The 22,798-nt window shown below is 35.8% G+C and overlaps 3 protein-coding genes across 3 annotated transcripts; all 3 read left to right on the top strand.

The window, feature by feature from the left end:
* The first annotated feature begins 984 nt into the window (after positions 1–984).
* On the top strand, positions 985–1,938 carry LOC148163769 (olfactory receptor 6C3-like). The gene has a single exon (XM_088026139.1). The coding sequence runs from the start codon at positions 985–987 to the stop codon at positions 1,936–1,938; it is 954 nt and encodes a 317-aa protein (XP_087882265.1).
* Positions 1,939–9,820: 7,882 nt separating this feature from the next.
* LOC148163770 (olfactory receptor 6C3) lies at positions 9,821–10,771 on the top strand. The gene has a single exon (XM_088026140.1). The coding sequence runs from the start codon at positions 9,836–9,838 to the stop codon at positions 10,769–10,771; it is 936 nt and encodes a 311-aa protein (XP_087882266.1). The 5' UTR covers positions 9,821–9,835.
* An 8,349-nt stretch (positions 10,772–19,120) lies between these two features.
* LOC148163771 (olfactory receptor 6C1-like) lies at positions 19,121–20,061 on the top strand. The gene has a single exon (XM_088026142.1). The coding sequence runs from the start codon at positions 19,174–19,176 to the stop codon at positions 20,059–20,061; it is 888 nt and encodes a 295-aa protein (XP_087882268.1). The 5' UTR covers positions 19,121–19,173.
* The last annotated feature ends 2,737 nt before the right edge of the window (positions 20,062–22,798 follow it).

The following is a 22,798-nucleotide window of genomic DNA, read 5'->3' on the forward strand; positions in this document are numbered from 1 at the left end:
GGTGATAGCATCAACCAAACCTTGAGAAAGTAATTTATGAGAGAATGCCAACAAAACATTCCCATGGATAAACATGCACGTTCTACACCGAGATGATTACTGTGTTGACTAAATGTTTAATCTTGTGAAAGTTTTCTTAACTAACTCAAAATATAAAATGTGGAGGTAAAAGTAAATGCCCCCGTGAGATTTCAAATGCTATATTTAGATTATCCAAAATCCAGTCCAGTTTTTATAATATTGAGGAAAAGAAAAATACAATTAGAGTATTTTCATGTTTTTATAAACTGAGCTAAATATTTTAAAGAATAATTAGAATATTAATTTCTTAAAAAATTAGAATATTTAAGGCTTCCGCTTAAATGTTAGCACAAGATATTATTTTTTATCCACGGCCAGTGATAGTGTATTTTCAACAAAAAGAAATAAATTATCATATAGTTTCACTCATATACGGAACATAAGAATAGAGCAGAGGACCACAGGGGAAGAGAGGGAAAACTGAATGGGAAAAAATCAGAGAGGGAGACAAACCATGAGAGGCCCTGGACTCCAGGAAACAAACTGAGGGTTACAGAAGGGATGGGGATGGGGGAATGGGGTGACCAGGTGATGCGTATTAAGGAAGGCACATGTTGGGATGAGCACTGGGTATTATATACAACTAATAAATCGTTGAACACTACACAAAAACTTATGATGTAGTATATGCTGGCTAACTGAACATAATACAAAAATTAAAATAAAAAATAAAATATTTAATTAAAAAAAAGAAATCAGTATTTAACTTCAAATAATATTTATTACTTGAATGTGAGGTCCAGTAGAAATTGGACAGAGTTGCTGAAGGAAAACATTTGTTTTTGGATTTCATAGATTATTCATCATCATGGATATTCTTAAGATTCTATACTCTAACCTCAATCCTGTTTTAACTTTTTTATGTCCTATAGGGGAAGATACATTTTCCATTCTAAAGGGGGGATGAAAGGATCAGCAATGAAAAACCACACAGTACCGACAGAATTCATTCTTCTGGGGCTATCAGATGACCCAGAGCTTCAGATTCTGATTTTTCTCTTTTTAATTATCACATATATATTAAGTGTCACTGGTAATTTGACCATCATCACTCTCACCTTGGTTGACTCCCATCTACAGACCCCTATGTATTTCTTCCTCAGGAACTTCTCTGTATTAGAAATATCTTTTACAACTGTTGGTATTCCTAGATTTCTGGTCACAATTATCACCAGAGACAAAACGATTTCATACAGTAATTGTACAGCTCAGTTGTTTTTCTTCATCTTCATGGGAATAACTGAGTTTTATCTTCTAACTGCCATGTCTTATGACCGCTACGTGGCCATCTGTAAACCCTTGCATTATACAACCATCATGAACAGAAGAGTCTGCATTTTACTTGTCTTTTGTGCTTGGCTGGCAGGATTCTTAAATATCTTCCCACCAGTTATTCTTTTTCTCCAGTTAGATTACTGTGGCTCCAATGTCATTGATCATTTTACTTGTGACTATTTTCCCCTCTTGCAATTATCGTGCTCAGACACGTGGCTCCTGGAAGTGATTGGTTTTTACTCTGCAATAGTGATTCTGCTTTTCACTTTGGCATTAATAATTCTGTCCTACATGTTCATCATTAGAACAATTCTGAAACTGCCTTCTGCCAGTCAGAGAAAAAAGGCATTTTCTACATGTTCCTCACACATGATTGTCATTTCCATCTCTTATGGAAGCTGCATATTCATGTATGCCAACCCCTCTGCAAAAGAAAAGGCATCACTGACCAAAGGAGTTGCTATTTTAAATACTTCTGTTGCTCCTATGATGAATCCATTCATATATACCCTGAGGAACCAGCAAGTAAAGCAAGCCTTTAAGGATACTATCCAAAAGGTTATATTTTTCTCCAGTAAATGAAAGTATGAGTAGCATTCAAAGAATGAAGTTCTTGTAAATACTATTATTCACACTTTCTTAAACCTCCCTTTCCTTTACTAGAGTTATGTATTTTCCCTTTTTTTCCATTCCCATATTAAAGTTTCCCAATCACTGAACTCAGTAAATTTGATCAACTGAATATTGTTTCAGAATTTTCTGTAAATTCAAGTGTTTTATTCAAATGTATGTGGATGAAGTAATACAATTGGGTCAGTGATTATGATTTTGAATGGTAGTGGTTTTCCTTTGAAGAGACACTGGGCATTTAGTTTGATGGAAAGAGCGTCAGGATAGGTGCGGATTTCTGAACTTTTCATTCTTACCTAGTAATAGAAATGAATGTTAGAAAATTTTGATTCTATTTGTCATTTCCATGAAATCAAATAAACACAATCACCAAGGGGCTGGGAATAAAATATAAATATCTCTTAAATATTTTAAAAGATTAGAAACTCAGACATATTAAAATATTTGTACTATTTATAGTAATTATGATGCTAATGAGGAGGAAGAGAAAGAAGGTAGAAGGGGGTCAAAGATAACATAAAATTTTTCAGCAATTCCTACATTCTAGATCTACTGTTTTCTTTGTATTGACTCATTTAATCCTACCAACAGTTTACGTGTGCTAGTAATTACTAACTTCTCTCAGTCAGAGGTATCTTTCTTTTTTTTTTCTTTTATTATGTTCTATTAATCACCATACATTACATCATTAGTTTTTGTCGTAGTGTTCCATGATTCATTGTCTGCATATAACACTCAGTGCTCCACGCAGAACGTGCCCTATTTAATACCCATCACCAGGCTAACCCATCCTCCCACCCCTCTTCCCTCTAAAACCCTCAGTTTGTTTCTCAGAGTCCACAGTCTCTCATGGTTCATCTCCCCCTCCGATTTCCTTCTCTTCATTTTTCCCTTCCTGCTATCTTCTTCTTCTTTCTTTTTTTTTTTAACAAATAATGTATTATTTGTTTCAGAGGTACAGATCTGTGATTCAACAGTCTTGCACAATTCACAGCACTCGCCATAGCACATACCCTCCCCAATGTCTATCACCCAGCCGCCCCTCCCTCCCACCCCCCACCACTCCAGCAACCCTCAGTTTGTTTCCTGAGATTAAGAATTCCTCATATCAGTGAGGTCATATGATACATGTCTTTCTCTGATTGACTTACTTCGCTCAGCATAATACCCTCAAGTTCCATCCACATCACTGCAAACGGCAAGATTTCATTCCTTTTGATGGCTGCATAATATTCCATTGTGTGTGTGTGTGTGTGTGTGTGTGTGTGTGTGTGTGTGTGTGTGTGTATACAGCACATCTTCTTTAACCATTCATCTGTCAATGGACATCATGGCTCTTTCCATAGTTTGGCTATTGTGGACATTGCTGCTATAAATATCGTGGTGCACGTACCCCTTCGGATCACTACATTTGTATCTTTGGGGTAAATACCCAGTAGTGCAATTGCTGGATCATATGGTAGCTCTATTTTCAACTTTTTGAAGAACCTCCATACTGTTTTCCAGAGTGGCTTGCATTCCCACCAACAGTGTAGGAAGGTTCCCATTTCTCCACATTCCTACCAACATCTGTCATTTCCTGACTTCTTAATTTTAGTATTCTGACTAGTGTGAGGTGGTATTTCATTGAGATTTTGATTTGGATTTCCCTGATGCCGAGCGATGTTGAGCAATTTTTTCATGTGTCTGTTGGCCATTTTGATGTCTTCTTTGGAAAAATGTCTGTTCACGTCTTCTGCCATTTCTTGATTGGATCATTTGTCTTTGGGTGTTGAGTTTGATAAGCTCCTTACAGATTTTGGATTTCTTTTATTAATGTATTGTATCACATTGATTGATTTGTGGATGTTGAACCAACTTTGCAGTCCAGGGATAAATCCAACTTGGTTGTGGTGAATAATCCTTTTAATGTACTGTTGGATCCTATTGGCTAGTATTTTGGTGAGAATTTTTGCATCCATGTTCATCAGGGATATTGGTCTGTAATTCTTTTTGATAGAAAGAAAGAACAAGAACCATAGGATCCTCTCAATAGATGCAGAAAAAGCATTTGACAAAGTACAGCATCCTTTCTTGATCAAAGCTCTTCAGAGTGTGGGATAGAGGGCACATACCTCAATATCATAAAAGTCATATGAAAACCCACAGCAAATATCATTCTCAATGGGGCAAAACTCAGAGCTTTACCCTAAGGTCAGGAACATGGCAGGGATGTCCACTATCACCACTGATAATCAACATAATACTAAAGTCCTACCCACAGCAATCAGACAACAAAAAGAAATAAAAGGCATCCAAATCGGCAAAGAAGAAGTCAAACTCTCACTCTTTGCAGATGATATAATACTGCATGTGGAAAACCCAAAAGACTCCACCCCAAAACTGCTAGAACTCATACAGGAATTCAGTAAAGTGGCAGGACATAAAATCAATGCACAGAAATCAGTGACATTCCTATACACCAACAATAAGACAGAAGAAAGAGAAAGTAAGGAGTCTATCCCATTTACAATTGCACCCAAAACCATAAGACACCTAGGAATAAATCTAACCAAAGAGGGAAAGGTTCTGTACTCAGAAAACTATAAAATACTCATGAAAGAAATTGAGGAAGACACAAAGAAATGGAAAAACGTTCCATGCTCATGGATTGGAAGAACAAACATTGTGAAGATGTCAATGCTACCTAGAGTAATCTATACATTTAATGCAATCCTTGTCAAAATATCATCCACTTTTTTCAAAGAAATGGAACAAATAATCCTAAAATTTATATGGAACCAAAAAGACCCCGATTAGCCAGAGGAATGTTGAAAAAGAAAAGGAAAGCTGGCAGCATCACAATTCTGGACTTCAAGCTCTATTACAAAGCTGTCATCATCAAGACAGTATGGTACTGGCACAAAAACAGACACATAGATCAATTGGAACAGAATAGAGAGGCCAGAAATGGACCCTCAACTCTATGGTCAACTCATCTTCGACAAAGCAGGAAAGAATGTCCAATGGAAAAAAGACAGTCTGTTCAACAAATGATGTTGGGAAAATTGGACAGCCACATGCAGAAGAATGAAACTGGACCATTTCCTTACACCACACACAAAAATAAACTCAAAATGGAAGAAAGACCTCAATGTGAGACAGGAGTCCATCCAAATCCTAAAGGAGAACACAGGCAGCAACCTCTTTGACCTCAGCCACTGCAACTTCTTGCTAGAAACATTGCCAAAGGCAAGGGAAGCAAGGGCAAAAATGAACTATTGGGACTCCATCAAGATAAAAAGCTTTTGCACAGCAAAGGAAACAGTCAACAAAACCAAAAGACAACCGACAGAATGGGAGAAGATATTTGCAAATGACATATCAGATAAAGGGCTAGTATCCAAAATCTATAGAGAATTTATCAAACTCAACACCCGAAGAACAAATAATTCAATCAAGAAATGGGCAGGTAACATGAACAATTTTCCAAAGAAAACATCCAAATGGCCAACAGACACATGAAAAAAGTGCTCAACATCGCTCAGCATCAGGGAAATCCAAATCAAAACCCCTATGAGATATCACCTCACACCAGTCAGAATGGCTAAAATTAACAAATCAGGAAACGACAGATGTTGGCAAGGATGCGGAGAAAGGGGAACCCTCCTACACTGTTGGTGGGAATGCAGGCTGGTGCAGCTACTCTCGAAAACAGTATGGAGGTTCCTCAAAAAGTTGAAAATAGAGCTACCATATGACCCAGGAATCGCACTATTGGGTATTACCCCAAAGATACAAATGTAGTGATCCAAAGGGGTACATGCACCCCGATGTTTATAGCAGCAATGTCCACAATAGCCAAACAATGGAAAGAGCCAAGATGTCCATTGACAGATGAATGGATAAAGAAGATGTGGTATATACATACCATGGAATATTATGCAGCCAACAAAAAACCCTGAAATCTTGCCATTTGCAATGATGTGGACGGAACTAGAGGGTATTATGCTAAGCATATAAATCAATCAGAGAAGGACATGTATCATATGATCTCACTGATATGAGGAATTCTTAATCTCAGGAAACAAACTGAGCGTTCCTGGAGTGGTGGGGGTGGGAGGGATAGGGGTACCTGGGTGACGGACAATGGGGACAATATGCGCTACAGTGAGCTCTGTGAATTGTGTAAGACTGATGAATCACAACCCTGTACCTCTGAAACAAATAATACATTATATGTTTAAAAAAGAAGAAGAAGAAGATCGTAGGAAGGGACAAATGAAGAGGGGGAAATCAGAGGGGGAGATGAACCATGAGAGACTATGGACTCTGAAAAAAAAACTGAGGGTTCTAGAGGGGAGGGGTGTGGGGGCATGGGTTAGCCTGGTGATGGTATTAAAGAGGGCACATACATCATAGAGCACTGGGTGTTATATGCCAACAATGAATCATGGAACACTACATCAAAAACTAATGATGTAATGTATGGTGATTAACATAACATAATAAAAAATAAAGAGGGCACATATTGAATGGATTACTGGGTGTGATATGTAAACAATAAATCATGGAACACTACCTCAAAAACTAATGATGTAATGCATGGTAATTAATATACCATAATAAAATAAAATTAAAAAAAAGAAATAAAGTAGGCATTCATCTGGGCTTTTTTGTATAAACTGTAACAAGGAATAAGCAGATGGTAAATGACAGATTAAGAACATAACCATTTTTAACACATAGTGAATTAAAGGACCCAGCTATTGATCAATAATGGTTGCTAAGAATAAAAACAGAAGACAACTAAACATGTATCTCCTGTTGAAATTTGCAAAAAAATTCCCAAACTTAAATTTTTGCAAAAAAAGTTCCCAAACGTGGATTAAGCCTCTAAATCTAAACAGCAATTACAGGAAATCATGGGAATGAGCATGCAGTCAAGTGAGCATTACTGCACATGTGCCCTTCATGAATATAAGAGTTTCTTGTTGCCTATTAATTGGGCTTTTAGGGTAAAAACATGACACCATTTCATTCTTGCGACAAAACTGATCTACGAGATTACCATATTATATACTTAAAGTTGCTGAGAGGGTAAATCTTAAATGTTCTCACCACAAAAAAGAAAAGGTAAATATATAAGTGGTAGATGTTTTAACTAACCCTATTCGTGGTAATCATTTCACAATACACAAGTCTATAAAATCAACACATTGTACCCTTAAAACTTACACAATGTTATACGTCAAAAAGCTGTAAAAAATATAAATGAAGTGAACAGGGGTATCACTCCCTCTGATATAAAGCCACATCTGCCAGCATGCACCTTTACTGATGGCTCCTGTAACTAGGTTAAATAAATACAGTATGCATAGTCATAAATTTGAGTTATGCCTACCTTTTCCTTCCATTTTTCACCACACTCTGTTCTAATTCCCCTCTTCTAGGAAGTAATTTCCAAACTGCATCCTAACTGTGACTTAGTTCTAAATTGGTGACTGTATTATTATTTCATTATATAAATTCATTATTGTGTATTTTATGTTAAATGCATGTTTTGTTATTTTATTTAGATATATAACACTTATTTAATATTAAGTAGTTATAATATCATATCTATGCATAGGTGTGATGATAATCCTGACTCCATCTTTGGTCTGCCGTCTTGTTCATGCCAGAGCAATGACCTCCCTTAGGCTATGTGATCCAAGCCCCCTGAAGGTTAATGGATGCCCTGACCAGAATGCAGGAAGGCTCGTTCTGAGCCTCCCTAAATTAGCACACAAGAAGGCACCATTTAAGATAAAGACCAAGATGAAAAATAAGATGGGCAAATTGACACTCCAATTAAATATTGCTACTTGTAAAAAGGATTAAATTGGTTAACCAATGTAATCATGTTTTTTAAAAATGTGAGTATTATATGTGCATTTTAATAGTTATTATTTAACTTAGAATTATGAAATGGCCTTGCTTCCTGATGCCTCAACATTAATAAAGCCTAAGGATAAACAACAGCAAAAAGGGTATAAGTTGAAAAATTCATATTTTGAGAAGATTAAATATAAATTAGATTATGATTTTTATTTTTGTAAGAAATATTTCGCAAATGTTTTGTTACTCAAGAAATATTAAGTAATTGTGATTAATGGAAGTAATTATTTTGGAGAAGTCAGCATGATAGGTCTTCTGTGGGATACAAAGATGAACACAACCATTCTCAAGGGAGATTCACTATAGAGAAGAGTTAAAAAGCTACTGAGAAATGCAAGGATGGCTTCCAGAAATCCCTCATGGTCTTTAAATATATAGTCTGGCCTGGACTTGGCCTTGTTCCCAGGAGATCAATGAACAACTTTCTTTTGAGGTCAAAACAAGTAGACTTGGAAAATTTGAGCTCTAAGTCCAAGCGAAGGGAAGCTAATCTAGTTTAAGTATCTGCACTCCTACCCCAATGATGTTATATCCCTCTCAGTACTCTCTTTAAATAGTGCTTTCCTAAGTTTTTAGATGAACATTACTGAAGAGGACTATGGTATTATTTCCACATTTTTTAAGGTTTCTGGCATTTCATTTTTATTTCCTGAACGATTTTCTTTGAGCCATCATAAAAGAGAGACAAAGTAAATCAAATTTGATTAGGGTGAACTTTGCTGGAGTCTGGCAGAGAAGCAATAATTTGCATTCTATTCTTCACACACAAATTTGACAGTCTAAAACAAAAGAGAGGACTGTCATAAATTTAACAATCAAAATCTACAGCACCGGATATCCAGCACAGCTGGGAATTAGCTGAGTAGGTTAGTAGAAATAGCAGACGTTTTCCTATATGTTTCTGGAATATCTTTATGGATCAGTGTTCTCATGTAAAAGATAAGGCTGAGGCAGAGTTACAGGAGACGCAAACATTTTTCATAAAGCTAATAACTAAGAAAGAATTTTCAAATAGAAAATCTGGGTGACAGCACTCCTAAGCTCTGAGGCAAGTACTTTCTCAATTTGTACTTCAGTGTAAAATAAAAAAATAAATATTGTATGTCCCTTTAAGCTCAAATATAAGAATGTTTCTATATATGCATTTTTAGCAAGTCACAAAGATGTCAGACATTAATGATTTCAGTGGACTTACAAGACAAACCAGGAAGTAAGTGAATATGTTCTCTGTTAAATAAAATATTTAGGTTATTTATTCAATCATATGGTAAATACATATATATTACTACATAATATGTATAGAACGTTCTCATATAATATGGATAACTACACCTAAAAGTATTAATGTGAAAATAAAATTACTAATCAATTTAAATAATTTATAATCAATCCCTAGCTTTATTTGTTAAGAATATTATTAATTGATTTCTCATATCATAAAACCTATAACTATAGTGGTTGTTACTTTAGTCTTCTAAATTTCACTTTTACCTTATGATGAAATTAAGATCATCCATTTCTGTTTTTTTAGGTGTGGTATCCTTTAATAAATACATGACAGAAAAGAAAGAAAAATGCATATTTGTCTTAATTTTTCAACAAAAATGCAATGATATGCATAAATTGGACAAAGCAAGTACTGACTTTATTTACCATCTTTCGATGATGTGGGTTATTTATAAAGATTTCCAAACTTCTCCTGCTACATTTCAAATAAGAAAATTAATAAAGCAGAACTCACAAATATGTATTACAACCAAAGGCAAACAAGAGGATCAAAAGAAAATAAGATCAGCATGGACTATAGAATATATTTTACAATTGTATCAATGATGGTGATATTGATTATCATGAATTACACCTTTCATGTCCTCCCTTTAATTCTCTTGCCACCTAAATACCTTTAAAGAAGAAAAGGAGAGAGAAAGAAATGAACCACACAGCGATCACAGAGTTTGTCCTGCTAGGCCTCTCTGATGATCCTGGTCTTCAGATTGTGATTTTCCTCTTCTTATTTATCACATACTTATTAAGTGTCACTGGAAACCTGACGATCATCACCCTAACCTTGGTGGACCCTCATCTGCAGACACCAATGTATTTCTTCCTCCGAAACTTCTCTTTCTTAGAAATCTCATTTACAACTGTGTGTATTCCTAGATTTCTGGGGGCAATTATCACCAGGGATAAGACTATTTCCTACAACAACTGTGCAGCCCAACTCTTTTTCTTTATTTTCATGGGGGTGACAGAATTTTACATTCTAACTACCATGTCTTACGACCGCTACGTTGCCATCTGCAAGCCCCTTCATTACACCACCATCATGAACAGGAAACTCTGCACCCTGCTTGTGCTCTGTGCGTGGCTGGGCGGGTTCCTGACCATTTTCCCACCCCTTATGCTTCTACTCCAGCTGGATTACTGTGCTTCCAATGTCATCGATCACTTTGCATGTGACTATTTTCCCCTTCTACAACTGTCGTGTTCAGATACATGGCTCCTAGAAGTAATTGGCTTTTACTTTGCTTTGGTTGCTTTGCTATTCACTTTGGCATTGGTGATTTTATCTTATATGTATATTATCAGAACGATTTTGAGAATCCCATCTGCCTGTCAGAGAAAAAAGGCTTTCTCCACATGTTCCTCTCATATGATTGTCATTTCCATTTCTTATGGAAGCTGTATATTTATGTATGCTAATCCCTCTGCAAAAGAAAAGGCATCATTGACAAAAGGAGTAGCTATTCTCAATACTTCTGTTGCCCCCATGCTCAACCCCTTCATTTACACTCTGAGAAACCAGCAAGTAAAACAAGCCTTCAAAGATGTGGTCCATAAAGTAGTATTTTCTTCAAGTAAATGAAAGATTTCTTCTGGGGGGGAGGACACTGTAAAGAGTAACTAGGAAAAATCCTGAAATTCCTAAATATCTCTATCAGTATGCTTCTTCCTATAGTCTCTTATATGCCACATTATAGTTAATTAAATATTTTCCCAGCTCATTTCTTCCACTTCTATACCCAAGTTTCTCCAATGCGTTGTTAATTGACTGATTTTAAAATATGGTAAACTTTATTTCTCCTACAAAATTTTGTGGAAATGAAATGTATTTCTATAAGACATACTCTACAGCACAATGTAGAAAATAGTTTTAATTCTGTTAATAAATTCCTTAAACGGTACATATAATACCACATCATACTTCAAATGTAGTTTGAAAACTAGTGTGTGATTTCTTGTGTATTTTCAAGGTGTTCATTGGTGATCTCTTAACATTTAAAAAAACTAGAGTTCCTATATTAATATAGGAATTATATGAAATTCAGTTCTTAGAAATAATAAGTAGTTGCAATTTGCACTTTAAATGCAGAGCTTTATATTTTGTGAAATTTAGTGCATATTACAAGGTAAATAGTGGTCATGATATTGAGTAGCACTCTTTATAGAATTTCCATGTTCTCTATCATTTTTTAAAAAATATTTATACTTATTAAAGATTTGAAACAAAAACAATAAAACATGCCACTTTCCTGATTCATTGAGCATCTTATGACAGTTATTTTGAAGAATTTGTCAGATGTGCCTATATTTCTCTAGAGTCTGCTGATGATGATTTTGTTTTTTGATTGGACCATTTTTGTCTGTTTCTTCATGTTCCTTGTACCTTTGTGTTGATACGTACATACTTGAAAAAACAACCATCTCTCACAGTCTTGCAAACCTGGGTTTGTGCCGAGGAAGACCATCACCAATCAGTCCAACTTCAGTCCGTAAAATTCTGGGGGCCTCTCAAACCTTTTCCAAGGATGTGTCTTCTCAGACTTCCATGCGGATATTCCCAATTAGCAGATTTTGCCCACTTTCTTATTTTGATGATGTTTGTGATCTCTTCCTCGCTCTGTTTCTGTCTGTGTGAACTCAGGTCCTTGAGGTAACATCTTGCCATCTGGATCCTTCTTGTTCTCAGCAGCCCACAATCACCTGGAAGATGTCAAGTGCCCTAAGTTAACAATTTCTGTTTATCTTACCTGCACTATTCTTTCCGCAACGCTCTTCCTTACTTTATGTAGATCTGACTTTGTGAACTACATTATTTTCCTTCTTTTTAAAGCATTGCTGTTAACAATTCCTTCAAGCCTTGATACTGACAACACACACCTTTAATCTCTGTCTGTCCAAAGAATTCTTTATTTCCTCCAGGATTGTTTTTGTTGCTGGTGATGGTGGTGTTTGGTTTTTTGTTTGTTTGCTTGGGGTTTTTTGGATTGTAACTGTGCTTATCTTTCCCTTCTGTTCTTGTATTCCATCTACTTTATCCACTGAAGCCCTTGTCATATTAATCATAGTTTTTTCAAATATCCAGTCTTATCATTCTAACACCTCTGCCATGTCTGGTTCTAAATCATTCTCTGCCTCTTTAAAAACAATTTTTTGCCTTTGTTTTGCTTGTACTGTTTTCTTGACACCCAGACAGGATGCACTGGGTAAAAAGAACCAGAGCACGTAGACCTTTAGAAATGGGACGGTCAGGCATAGGGAGAGGGAAGCACTCTATAGTCCTACGGTTAGGGCTCAGTCTCTTAGTGAGCCTAGGCCTCTGGGCTGTGAACTTCATATATGTTTCTCAGTTTTTTCTCCCCACTTAAGTAGAATAGGAAGGTTAGAGTGGGCTGGAGTTGGGTATTTCCCTTCTCCCACATGGAAGGCTAGAGGATAGTGGAGCTGGGTATTGCCTTGTCCGGGGTCAGTTAAGCTCTCTAGTGTTAGGCTCTGGTCAGCTATATTTCTGTGAGGGCTGGCTCTCTTAAGAACACACCACTCTCATGGATTTCAAAATGGTCCCTTTCCTCTTCCCCTGAAGCACACGGTGATTTTTCTGACACTGCCCGTCTGAATCTGGTTGAGCTCTTGGAAGTAAATCTCACAATATGGTGGAGGCCTCATATATCTTGGTCCCCCCAGAGCTTTTAACTCTGAGTTTCCTCACTGAGCCTCCACAAATAGTCAGTTATACTTCAGGTTTTCCGACTCTAGCACTGGACCCTAAGGCAGTTTCTGCTCATGAGCCTCTGCTCCCTGAAACCTTCACTTCTTGGGTTTATCTGTCTGATTTTCAATCTTGAGGGCAGTGATTTGCCCACTCTAAGGATCTAAAACAGTGGATTTTTCAGGCTGTTCATCTTTTTCTTATTGTTAGACCCAAGTGGTGACTTGCGACTTCTTATATGAAGTACTGCAAATTGAATGTTTCATATGTCTTAGAACACATTACTTTTCTGTTTAATCTCACATTTCTATATGTTCTTTGCATGAATTTTGATCTGTATCAAGCAAATTAAAGAAATCTGTTAAAAACTGAGGGTTGCCGGAGTGGTGGGTGGGTGGGAGAGAAGGGGTGGCTGGGTGATAGATATTGGGGAGGGTATGTGCTATAGTGAGCGCTGTGAATTGTGCAAGACTGTTGAATCACAGATCTGTACCTCTGAAACAAATAATGCAATATATGTTAAGAAAAAAAAAAGAAGATAGCAGGAGGGGAAGAATGAAGCGGGGGAAATCGGAGGGGGAGACGAACCATGAGAGATGATGGACTCTGAAAAACAAACGGAGGGTTCTAGGGGGTGGGTGGTGAGGAGATGGGTTAGCCCGGTGATGGGTATTAAAGAGGGTACATACTGCATGGAGCACTGGGTGTTATGCACAAACAATGAATCATGGAACACTACATCAAGAACTAATGATGTAATGTATGGTAATTAACATAACAATAAAATTTAAAGAGAAAAAATAAAAAATAAAATAAAATAAAAAGATATCTGTTAAAATAGCTCTTTTTATGGATATTGGTTATACTGATTAGCTGTGATATGAACAATTAGATCATAACCCTCAAATTACTTTGATCACATAATTTATTAAATACTGTGGTTGAATCAGAATAACAGAGTATTTAACAAGATAAAAGTCACTATTTTTGGACTTTTGGTGAACATTTCACTCGACAGAAAAATTATAAAATGTTGAAAGTAAACTTTTGTATTAATTCATATTCAAAAATGACTAACATAATGAGATCAATATATATATCACTTAGTATAATGGAGTAAGTTTCCTCATTAAAAATAGCTTGGTGTAGTATCAAAGTTCTGAACTGAGAGACAGGTTTCTTTATTTATAGATTTCAGAACAGTGTCTGTTATTTGTTTTAAAGATTTTATTGATTTATTTAGAGAGGGAGAGAGAGAGAAAGCATGAGCACGGAGAAGATCAGAGAAGAGGGAGAAAGAATCCCAAGCCAACTCTGCGCTGAGCTCAGACCCTGAGGTAGGAATCAATCTATTCTTGAGAGAAATCCTGACTTAGGAAATTCAGGAAACCTCTCCCAAAAGCTTCGCACATTAGTTATTTTCTCATTTAGATCATATGCAAAATATTCCATATGCTTCTGGCTTACTTCTTATGCCCTTTCTATCTCTTTGAGCATTATTCCAAAAGTTTCTTGTTCCATTATTGATGCAAATGTTGATAACATTTGTATAATCCTTAGTGTACTTTCCTCAAGGCCTTTCTTGTCACATTTGATTCACTGGAGTATTTGCTGTGAGACATGGGCATATATGGTAAATAAAATATGTGCCTTATGCAGGGGAAAATCCGTATAGAATCTTTGTCCAGAAAGGCCCAAAGTAACTCCAAATCTAACTTCTCTTCACTATTTTTGCTCCCATAGCTGCAATGGAAAATGTGTAATAGAATATTAACTATAGAAATAAAGTAATTCCAAATGTATTGAGAGTGATTTTTAGGAATACTGAATCTCTTAACCTAAAAATGAAATAGTTGTCAATGTGTTTTTTGTATCATTTCAACCAGCTGATGCAGTACATTTGTATGACAAATAGAGGTAAGATTATAAAACTGAAACCAATGACAAATTTCCTTTTCTTAGCACTAATTCATTAATGCTTAACTCAACTTTTCATCAGATCATGTAGAATAATTTGAGGTTGCTATTTCTTTCTATATGTATCTAGCGTTATGAAAGATGAACATGTTACATTTCCTGTTTGTCACAATAATTTATTCCTTTATTAATTTTCAAAAAATTACTTTTTCTGAGTTTTAATTGAAGATTGTAAGTTTTAAGATTGAAACCACTGAATATAGGTTAACTAAGTAGCCCACGCTCCATTTCCTGGCAGAAAGAGACTAGTATTTCAGGTCTAACATGTAGTAGCTGTCTGATCTTGTTTATGTCATTTAACCTCTCTCATTGTCAGTTTCTTCAAATTAACATAGGATTATCAAAAAGAGTAAATAAGATAAGATCATCAGCGTTATTACTGTCTCTTAAATGAGTGAGCACAAAAATGGTTTTTGTGATTTTTTTCAATGGGGCTGTATTCCTCAAATGTGATTGTTGATTTTATTTTTAGTAATAAGATAATAATAACTGATATCTAGGAATACATGCTATAATATTTTTGTACAATTTAATTTTACTTGTAATTAAATTAGCCCTAATTCCATGATATATTGTTCTCATTTCAAAAAAAATACAAAAAAATAAAACCTAAAAGTCAGAGAGATTAAGAAACTTGTCCAAACTCCCAATACTATAATGTGGCTAAATTGCAGTTTTTTAAGAAAGATTTACTTATATATTTTAGAGGGAGAGGGAGAGAATCTCAGACAGACTCCACACTGAGTGCAGAGTCCAAGGCAGGGTTCTATCTTACATCCCTGAGATCACTCCCTGAGCCAAAACCAAGAGTCAGACTCAACCGACTGCGCCACCCAGCTGCCCCTAAATTGCATTTTTTTTATTTTTTATTTTTTTAAAGATTTTTAATTTATTTATTTGACACAGAGAGGGACAGTGAGAGGGAGAACAGAAGCAGAGGGAGTGGAAGAGGGAGAAGCAGGCTCCCCACTGAGCAGGGAGTCCGATGTGGGACTGGATCCCAGGACCCTGAGATCATGACCTGAGCCGAAGGCAGACGCCTAGCGACTGAGCCACCCAGGCTACCCCCTAAATTACATTTTTAATCTATTTCTCTTTGAATGCAAAGCCCACAAGTTGCTCCAATAATACCACACATTATAAATTAAGTTCTGATGCCATACATTTTATAAGAATTCCTTTCCTTTTTTTTTAAGTTGAAAATTATTTGCAAATGTAGATACTTAGTTAACAAACTGAGATAATCAGGATATAAGTAGAACATCTCTATGAAAACCGACAGTTTGCAAAGTGATTTAGGTGATTACTGTTTTTCCTTCATTATTCCTATTCATCATGGTTGGTGCTCTGATCTGACTTGGGATTCAAACTTCCCCTTTCCATTAGAACAAAAAGCAAAGTCATTTCTTTTTTTCAGAGGATTCAGGTAAACTGCATTCAAATTAATTTGGGTAATACTCTAAGGCATTGCTAAAGTAATAATCTGAAAAAAAAATCTACATTGGTTCTTAGGAGATTTTTTGCATTCAGTCACCATGAAGTTCTTACATGAGATTAAATGTCACTAAACCTTTTTTCATCAAAACTGGAACGAATCATTCCACAAAAAAAATTAGTACTTGATATACACCGAACAATTAATCAAGATATCAAATTAAACCACAATTTTGCTCTCTTCTCTGACAAATTAGCCTGGCATATAGACCTAACACCAAGAAAAAGTGTCAATAAGAGAAAAAGATAGATTAGAAAACTGTGTACTAACGGTATGGGTGCAAATCGCCTTGAGGATATACGTGTTCACAACTTTTTTAGGACTTTTAACTTAAGAAGAGAGATTTCAGCACACATAGAGAATGCAGAATAATAAAGTTAGTTTCCAATTATATTGTGGAATTTAGGGATCTTCTTACCACTACTGCAATTATTGAAAAAGTAAGGAAAAGCAATTTCTTAATCCTTAATAGGTCTTTTTAAATTGTTGCATTTTGAAATTGGACAATTTAGGGGATGATACTGTTCTTTTCTCAACAAGGCCATCCTTAAAATTCATACGAAATGGCAGAACTGTCCTAAAAGTCATTTATTTAAGTAAGTAATTGGTTGGTGCTTATTATTTCATTCACATATCAGTTATTTCATTTAACACACTCGCAAGTATTTGTTCATTAAATAGATTAAATTTCACTTTCAATGAGCCACACAGGTAATTCAGCAATAAAATAAAACTAATGATGTAATGTATGGTGAGTAACATAACATAATAAAATTTAATAAATAAATAAATAAAAATAAACTATCCAGGACAGGTTAGAATTCACTGAAACAAGAAGGAGCAGAGAGCATACTAAACTTGTGACCGTAACTTATATGTGACTGGGAAAAAGAAACATGGATGAGTAGTTAGGAAGGAAGGCCTAAAATTACATCTTCAAGTCTCAGGTATATATGTTTCATTTCTCTAGCAAAAACATCACAGAAATGGTTGAGAGACCAGAGTCTATACACAGCTGTTAATTACAGAGGATTGTTCATTGAGAACAATGACTTTTATAATTAAAATATCCATCATACACTTGAATTGCCATAAGTTTATTTACAAAATATGTCATTGTGATGTCTGTTTCTCTTGTTAGTGTTCTTCAGCCTGTTTCCTCCAGTCTCTGAGAAATAGCAAAAGAAATGTTCATTTCTTGTGACTCTCACATGCTTTCCCAGTAGGCACTATCCATCTCAGTTGGAATTTGCCTTAAATAATTAACAGCAATATTTTTTGCTACCAGTGAAGTGACTGAAAAGAGAACTCAGGCAAATAAGGGAAAAAAAGACCAAGAAATTTCACAGGATTATGTCATTATATACCAATAATCAACAAACCTACATCTTGAAACTAAATATCCTACTGCAAAACTTCTCCCATGACTCTGAATCGAAAACTTTACTATTTAATGAGAATGCACAGAATAAGGGATTAGATAATAGACTGGCTCAATTTATTGAGGAAACTTTTAGGTTCACTCTACAATGCGTTACTGTCGTTGTTGTTGTTGTTATTTTATTATTATTATTCAGGAAGAGAAAATAAAGGGATTTCATGTACTGATTCATTGATTACTCCAGGGTGTTGACAAAATAGAGCTTCTATAAATGAATGCTGATGTAAATAAAAGGAAAAATACAAAAATATAATATGGGCTAGAAAGTAGAATACATATAGAGAGAGACTATACTAACATTTAGATGGAAAAAAAAGTTTTTTTTAAGATTTTATTTATTTATTTGACTGACAGAGAGAGAGTACAAGCAGGGGGAGCGGCAGGCAGAGGGAGAGGGAGAAGCAGGCTCACCAAGCAGGGAGCCCGATTCGGGGCTCGATCCCAGGACCTTGGGATCATGACCTGAGCTGAAGGCAGACGCTTAACGACTGAGCCACCCAAGCGCCCCTAGATGGAAAAAACTTTGAAGGAAAAACCGTTCTGTAGAAGACAATGTTTATTTTAGATATTCATACAATTTTGCTTCTTTATCTCATGAAATATGTAGATCCAACCTACTAAATTTCTGCTCTGGCTTTTCATATTCTATACCCTGTAGTATCTGAGGACATTATGTCAATGAAGTCATTGTCTGTGGCTTGAGATCAGGAATAGGTGGTTTGAAGGAGAATGTGAGCCAGAGTGAAAACACAGAAATGTGTCTCATTGTTAAATATTTAACTTCAGTGAATTTCAAATTTTGCAGACATCTCCATTTGAATGACCTTTTCCTGACATATCTCTCTTTTCTATATTACACTAGTACAGTAAGTAATAATACAGGAAATTAGGAGACAAAATGAGGAAATGAAACACTTTCATTGTGGTTGAAAAAGGACAAGTAATGTCCCATTAAGAAGGGGACCCTTGAAAGAAGTACATTTGTATCAACAGGCAGCGTTTCTATTCCAGTTATCAAACATGCAAAAAAATAAAAACTAATTAAAACCCCTGTTCTTCTAATTTGGGGTACATGATTTGGATAAGATTTTTAAAACTCTTTTTAGATTCAGTTTCCAATCTGTGAAATAGGGATTTTATGGAGAAACATTCTATGTAAACCATAGAGTACAGCATATGCTAAAAACTTGCTTTAAAACATGTTACCTACTTTATTTAGTTGTCTTAAAGATCTATTAATTAAATCAGTAAGGCATAATATGTTTATTTCCAGAGACAAATTCCAGAACTATCCATGGACAATCCTCTGTTCTACAATCTGCTTCTTTTTTTCTCCCCCTCTAGATTATACAAGAGAAGAAAAAAATGAAAAACCACACAGAAATAACAGAGTTTATCCTCCTGGGATTGTCAGATGATCCACAGCTTCAGGGGGTGATTGTCTTTCTGTTCATCACCTACATGCTCAGCATCACTGGAAACCTGACCATTATCACCCTTACCCTGCTGGATTCCCACCTCCAGACTCCCATGTATTTCTTCCTCAGAAACTTCTCCTTGCTAGAGGTTTCATTCACAACTGTCAGCATACCCAAGTTCCTGGGCACCCTGATTACAGGGGATAAAACCATTTCCTTTAATGATTGCATGGCTCAGTTCTTTTTTTTCATCCTCTTGGGAGTCACTGAATTTTGCCTTCTCGCTGCCATGTCCTATGACCATTACATTGCCATCTGCAAACCTCTGCATTACATGACCATCATGAATCCCAGGGTCTGCATACTCCTTGTCTTTGCTTCTTGGTTGGCTTCATTCTTAATCATATTCCCATTACTTGTGCTGTTCATACAGTTTGATTACTGTAAGTCCAATGTTACAGACCATTTCACGTGTGACTATTTTCCGCTGCTGCAACTCTCTTGCTCAGACACAAAATTCCTAGAGATAGTGTGTTTTTCCTGTGCTGTGTTTACTCTACTGTTCACCTTGGCATTAATAATTCTGTCCTATATATATATCATCAGAACAATTTTGAGGATTCCTTCTGCTAGTCAGAGGACAAAGGCCTTTTCCACCTGTTCATCCCACATGATTGTCATCTCCATCTCCTATGGCAGCTGCATTTTCATGTACATTAATCCAGCAGCAAAAGACAGAGTGTCTCTGAGCAAGGGAGTTGCTGTGCTAAACACCTCAGTAGCCCCCATGCTGAACCCCTTTATTTACAGCCTAAGGAACCAGCAAGTCAAGTGAGCCTTCATGGACAGGGCAAGGAAGATTGTATTTTCTCAAGCAAATGAAAAAAAAAAGTGTTGTCATAAATTAGAGGCATAATGAAGAACAACTAAACAAAAACCAGGGCCCCTCGAAAGTCTATGAATATCCACATAGTCTCACTAGAGTTTTATTTCATTGCTTATATTTCTATTGCCAGCAGTATACTGAGGATATTTGAATATATATATATTTTTTCCATTTATATTCCAATCCCTTTGTCATGCATCTCCCTTCCTTTAGCCAGTCTTTCCACTCTGTAACTATGAGACTGACCTCATTTCCTTCTTTTAAATATTTTTAAATTCCAATTTTTCCACAATGATTCTTATAAAATTAAGAGACAGAAAAAGACAGAACAAAAGCATAAGAGAGAAACTGTTTTATGATTTCATCAGAAAAAACACTTTCTAGAAATTCAGAAAATATTAAGTCATGTTTAACATTTTTAATTTACTATACAAAGACCATAAATATAGTCATGACAAAGCGTTATAACACTCTCTTACTTTTTCCGGCAATTTTGATATAATAGCTTACACATACAATTCGTTTCAATGCAAATGATGCAAAACCTTATTTGTTTCATAATATACTTTGTTCATTGAAAAATCATTTTAACAAAAATCAGTTACAAGCTCGCTATCATTGTGTTTATTCAGTACTATACTGGAGGTTCTATCCAGGGCACTAGCAGAACAAACACAAATACATTTAGGAGTATTGGAAAGGAAGAAACAAGTAAGTCTTTCTTTGCAAATAACATGATTTTCCTGCTAAAGCCTTAGTGCATTTACACTAGATGGTTCTTAAACCAGACACACTCCTCTCCCAGATATCCACATGTCACCCCAATAAGGCCTCCCCCAATGACACTACCTAAAATTATAGTAGCCCCAGACTTCCAAGGCTTTTAGTTTTCTCTTCCTTCAAAAAATAGTTATTAATTTATAAAAGACCTTATAATTTACAAATCAATCATGCTTATAGCTCATTGTCTGTATTCTCTCACATCCTTCACCCCAGGAGAGCAGGGATCTCTGTCTCCTCTGCAGACAAATGCTGTGGTCCCAGCAACACGGTGCAGGGCCTGCCTATACACTTCCCAAGAGCCAGCAGTGCTTGTGTCTTCTCAATTCTGCATTCAGAAAGCCCACATCAGTAGCTTGCAACCGGCCATTTGGGGGACTTCACATCTTAGAACACGATCATCTCTACAGAGCAGCCCTCACTTCCACCCCCTGAGAGGCAGTTGTTAGACATTGACCAGAAGTCACTATCCTCCTCATTTAGAACCTGCATCTGCCATGTAATGGGTATTCGATAAATATTTTTTGAATAAGTAAATATGTTTGAATAATTTAGAAGGGTTCCAGTGTCCTACCAATCAGAGCACTGACTAAATATTTTACCCAACTTAAACACATAAAATAAGGTACATAACACTGAGTTAGCTTTTAAAACAGTGTTCAAATAAAATGTGCATTTTATCATAACTAGACATTTTGTATGACAAAGAAATAATTAATTGAATATTTTCTAAGGCATTTAGTGTTCATTTTCCTCTTTTATTTTACATTAGGCCTTTTGACAACTATGTAAAAATCAATTTATTTGACGTGTATTGGTTTTTCATGAAGTTAATGAGAACACTTCTTGCTATGGTTTGCATATGGAGCTTTCTAGTGGTAGGAATTCCCATGATGCAAACCCTTATTTTTTTTTCACACAAAAAAAATTCTTATAACTATTTGGCTTACACCTAGTAATATATGAGGTCCAACATCATCTGTCAGTCAATACACGTCTGAGATTAAAAATTCAACTTAGAGAAAAAAGGCTCAATTGAATGATGGTAGTCAGTTAAAATGGGAGGCAAACCAGACATCTTGTGGAGGGGCTTACTTATAAAGGATGATAATATATCAGTGAAATAATTAGTAATACATACTGGAATTATTCGGTAACATGATGTCAGTTCAGGTCTTAGAGAAAGTCTTAAAATATTTGGATCCCATAACCATTTGATTTAACAACTTTTATTTTTTGATTTTGAACAAGTTACAGCAAACCATTATTTGTAATTAAAATCCATCCTCCACTCTCTGAGGAGAAGGAAACCTGGTAGCTTGAACGATGTTCCATTGACCTAAAACATAGTCACTCATCAACCTCAGAATACACGGAGGTAATTGACACATTATTAAAAAGCAGATGTCCGACTAGCTTGTGGATAGGAAGGTAACAGGTGTAATCAGTGTTCATTCAAAGTAAATTATTAGGAGGCCTAAAGAAAAGCTAGAGAGCTATTTGGAACTAGGAATAAAACAGTAAAGGTAGAAAGTTAGAGAGTGAGAGAGAGTGCTCAGGGAGGAAAGAGAGAGATAATCCAGCATCTAGGAATTTGAGAAAAGATATGGAGAAGAAACATGTCTAATAGAATATTTCATGAAGTGCAGTGCTTTGTGAGACAGAAATTCATTTCCTTTTCCTGTAAGTAAGTCACTAAAGATTGCGTTGCTCAGAAATACATAAGTGGTGGACACCAGACACTTTAACTTCTTTCTGCCTCAGACTCTTTCTTTACCTGAATAGTAATAGCACTGACCTCAGAGGGTTTTGTATTGTCTGCTTGTTTGAAAAAATGAGATAATTTTATGGTCAGTGCCTGGTAATCAATAAAAGCTCTGAATAAAATATGAAAAGACTCACTATT

Source organism: Eumetopias jubatus, unplaced genomic scaffold (genome assembly GCF_037043125.1).
Source record: "Eumetopias jubatus isolate StellerSeaLion01/CBP00866 unplaced genomic scaffold, mEumJub1_p1.0 scaffold_8, whole genome shotgun sequence".
NCBI lineage: Eukaryota > Metazoa > Chordata > Mammalia > Carnivora > Otariidae > Eumetopias > Eumetopias jubatus.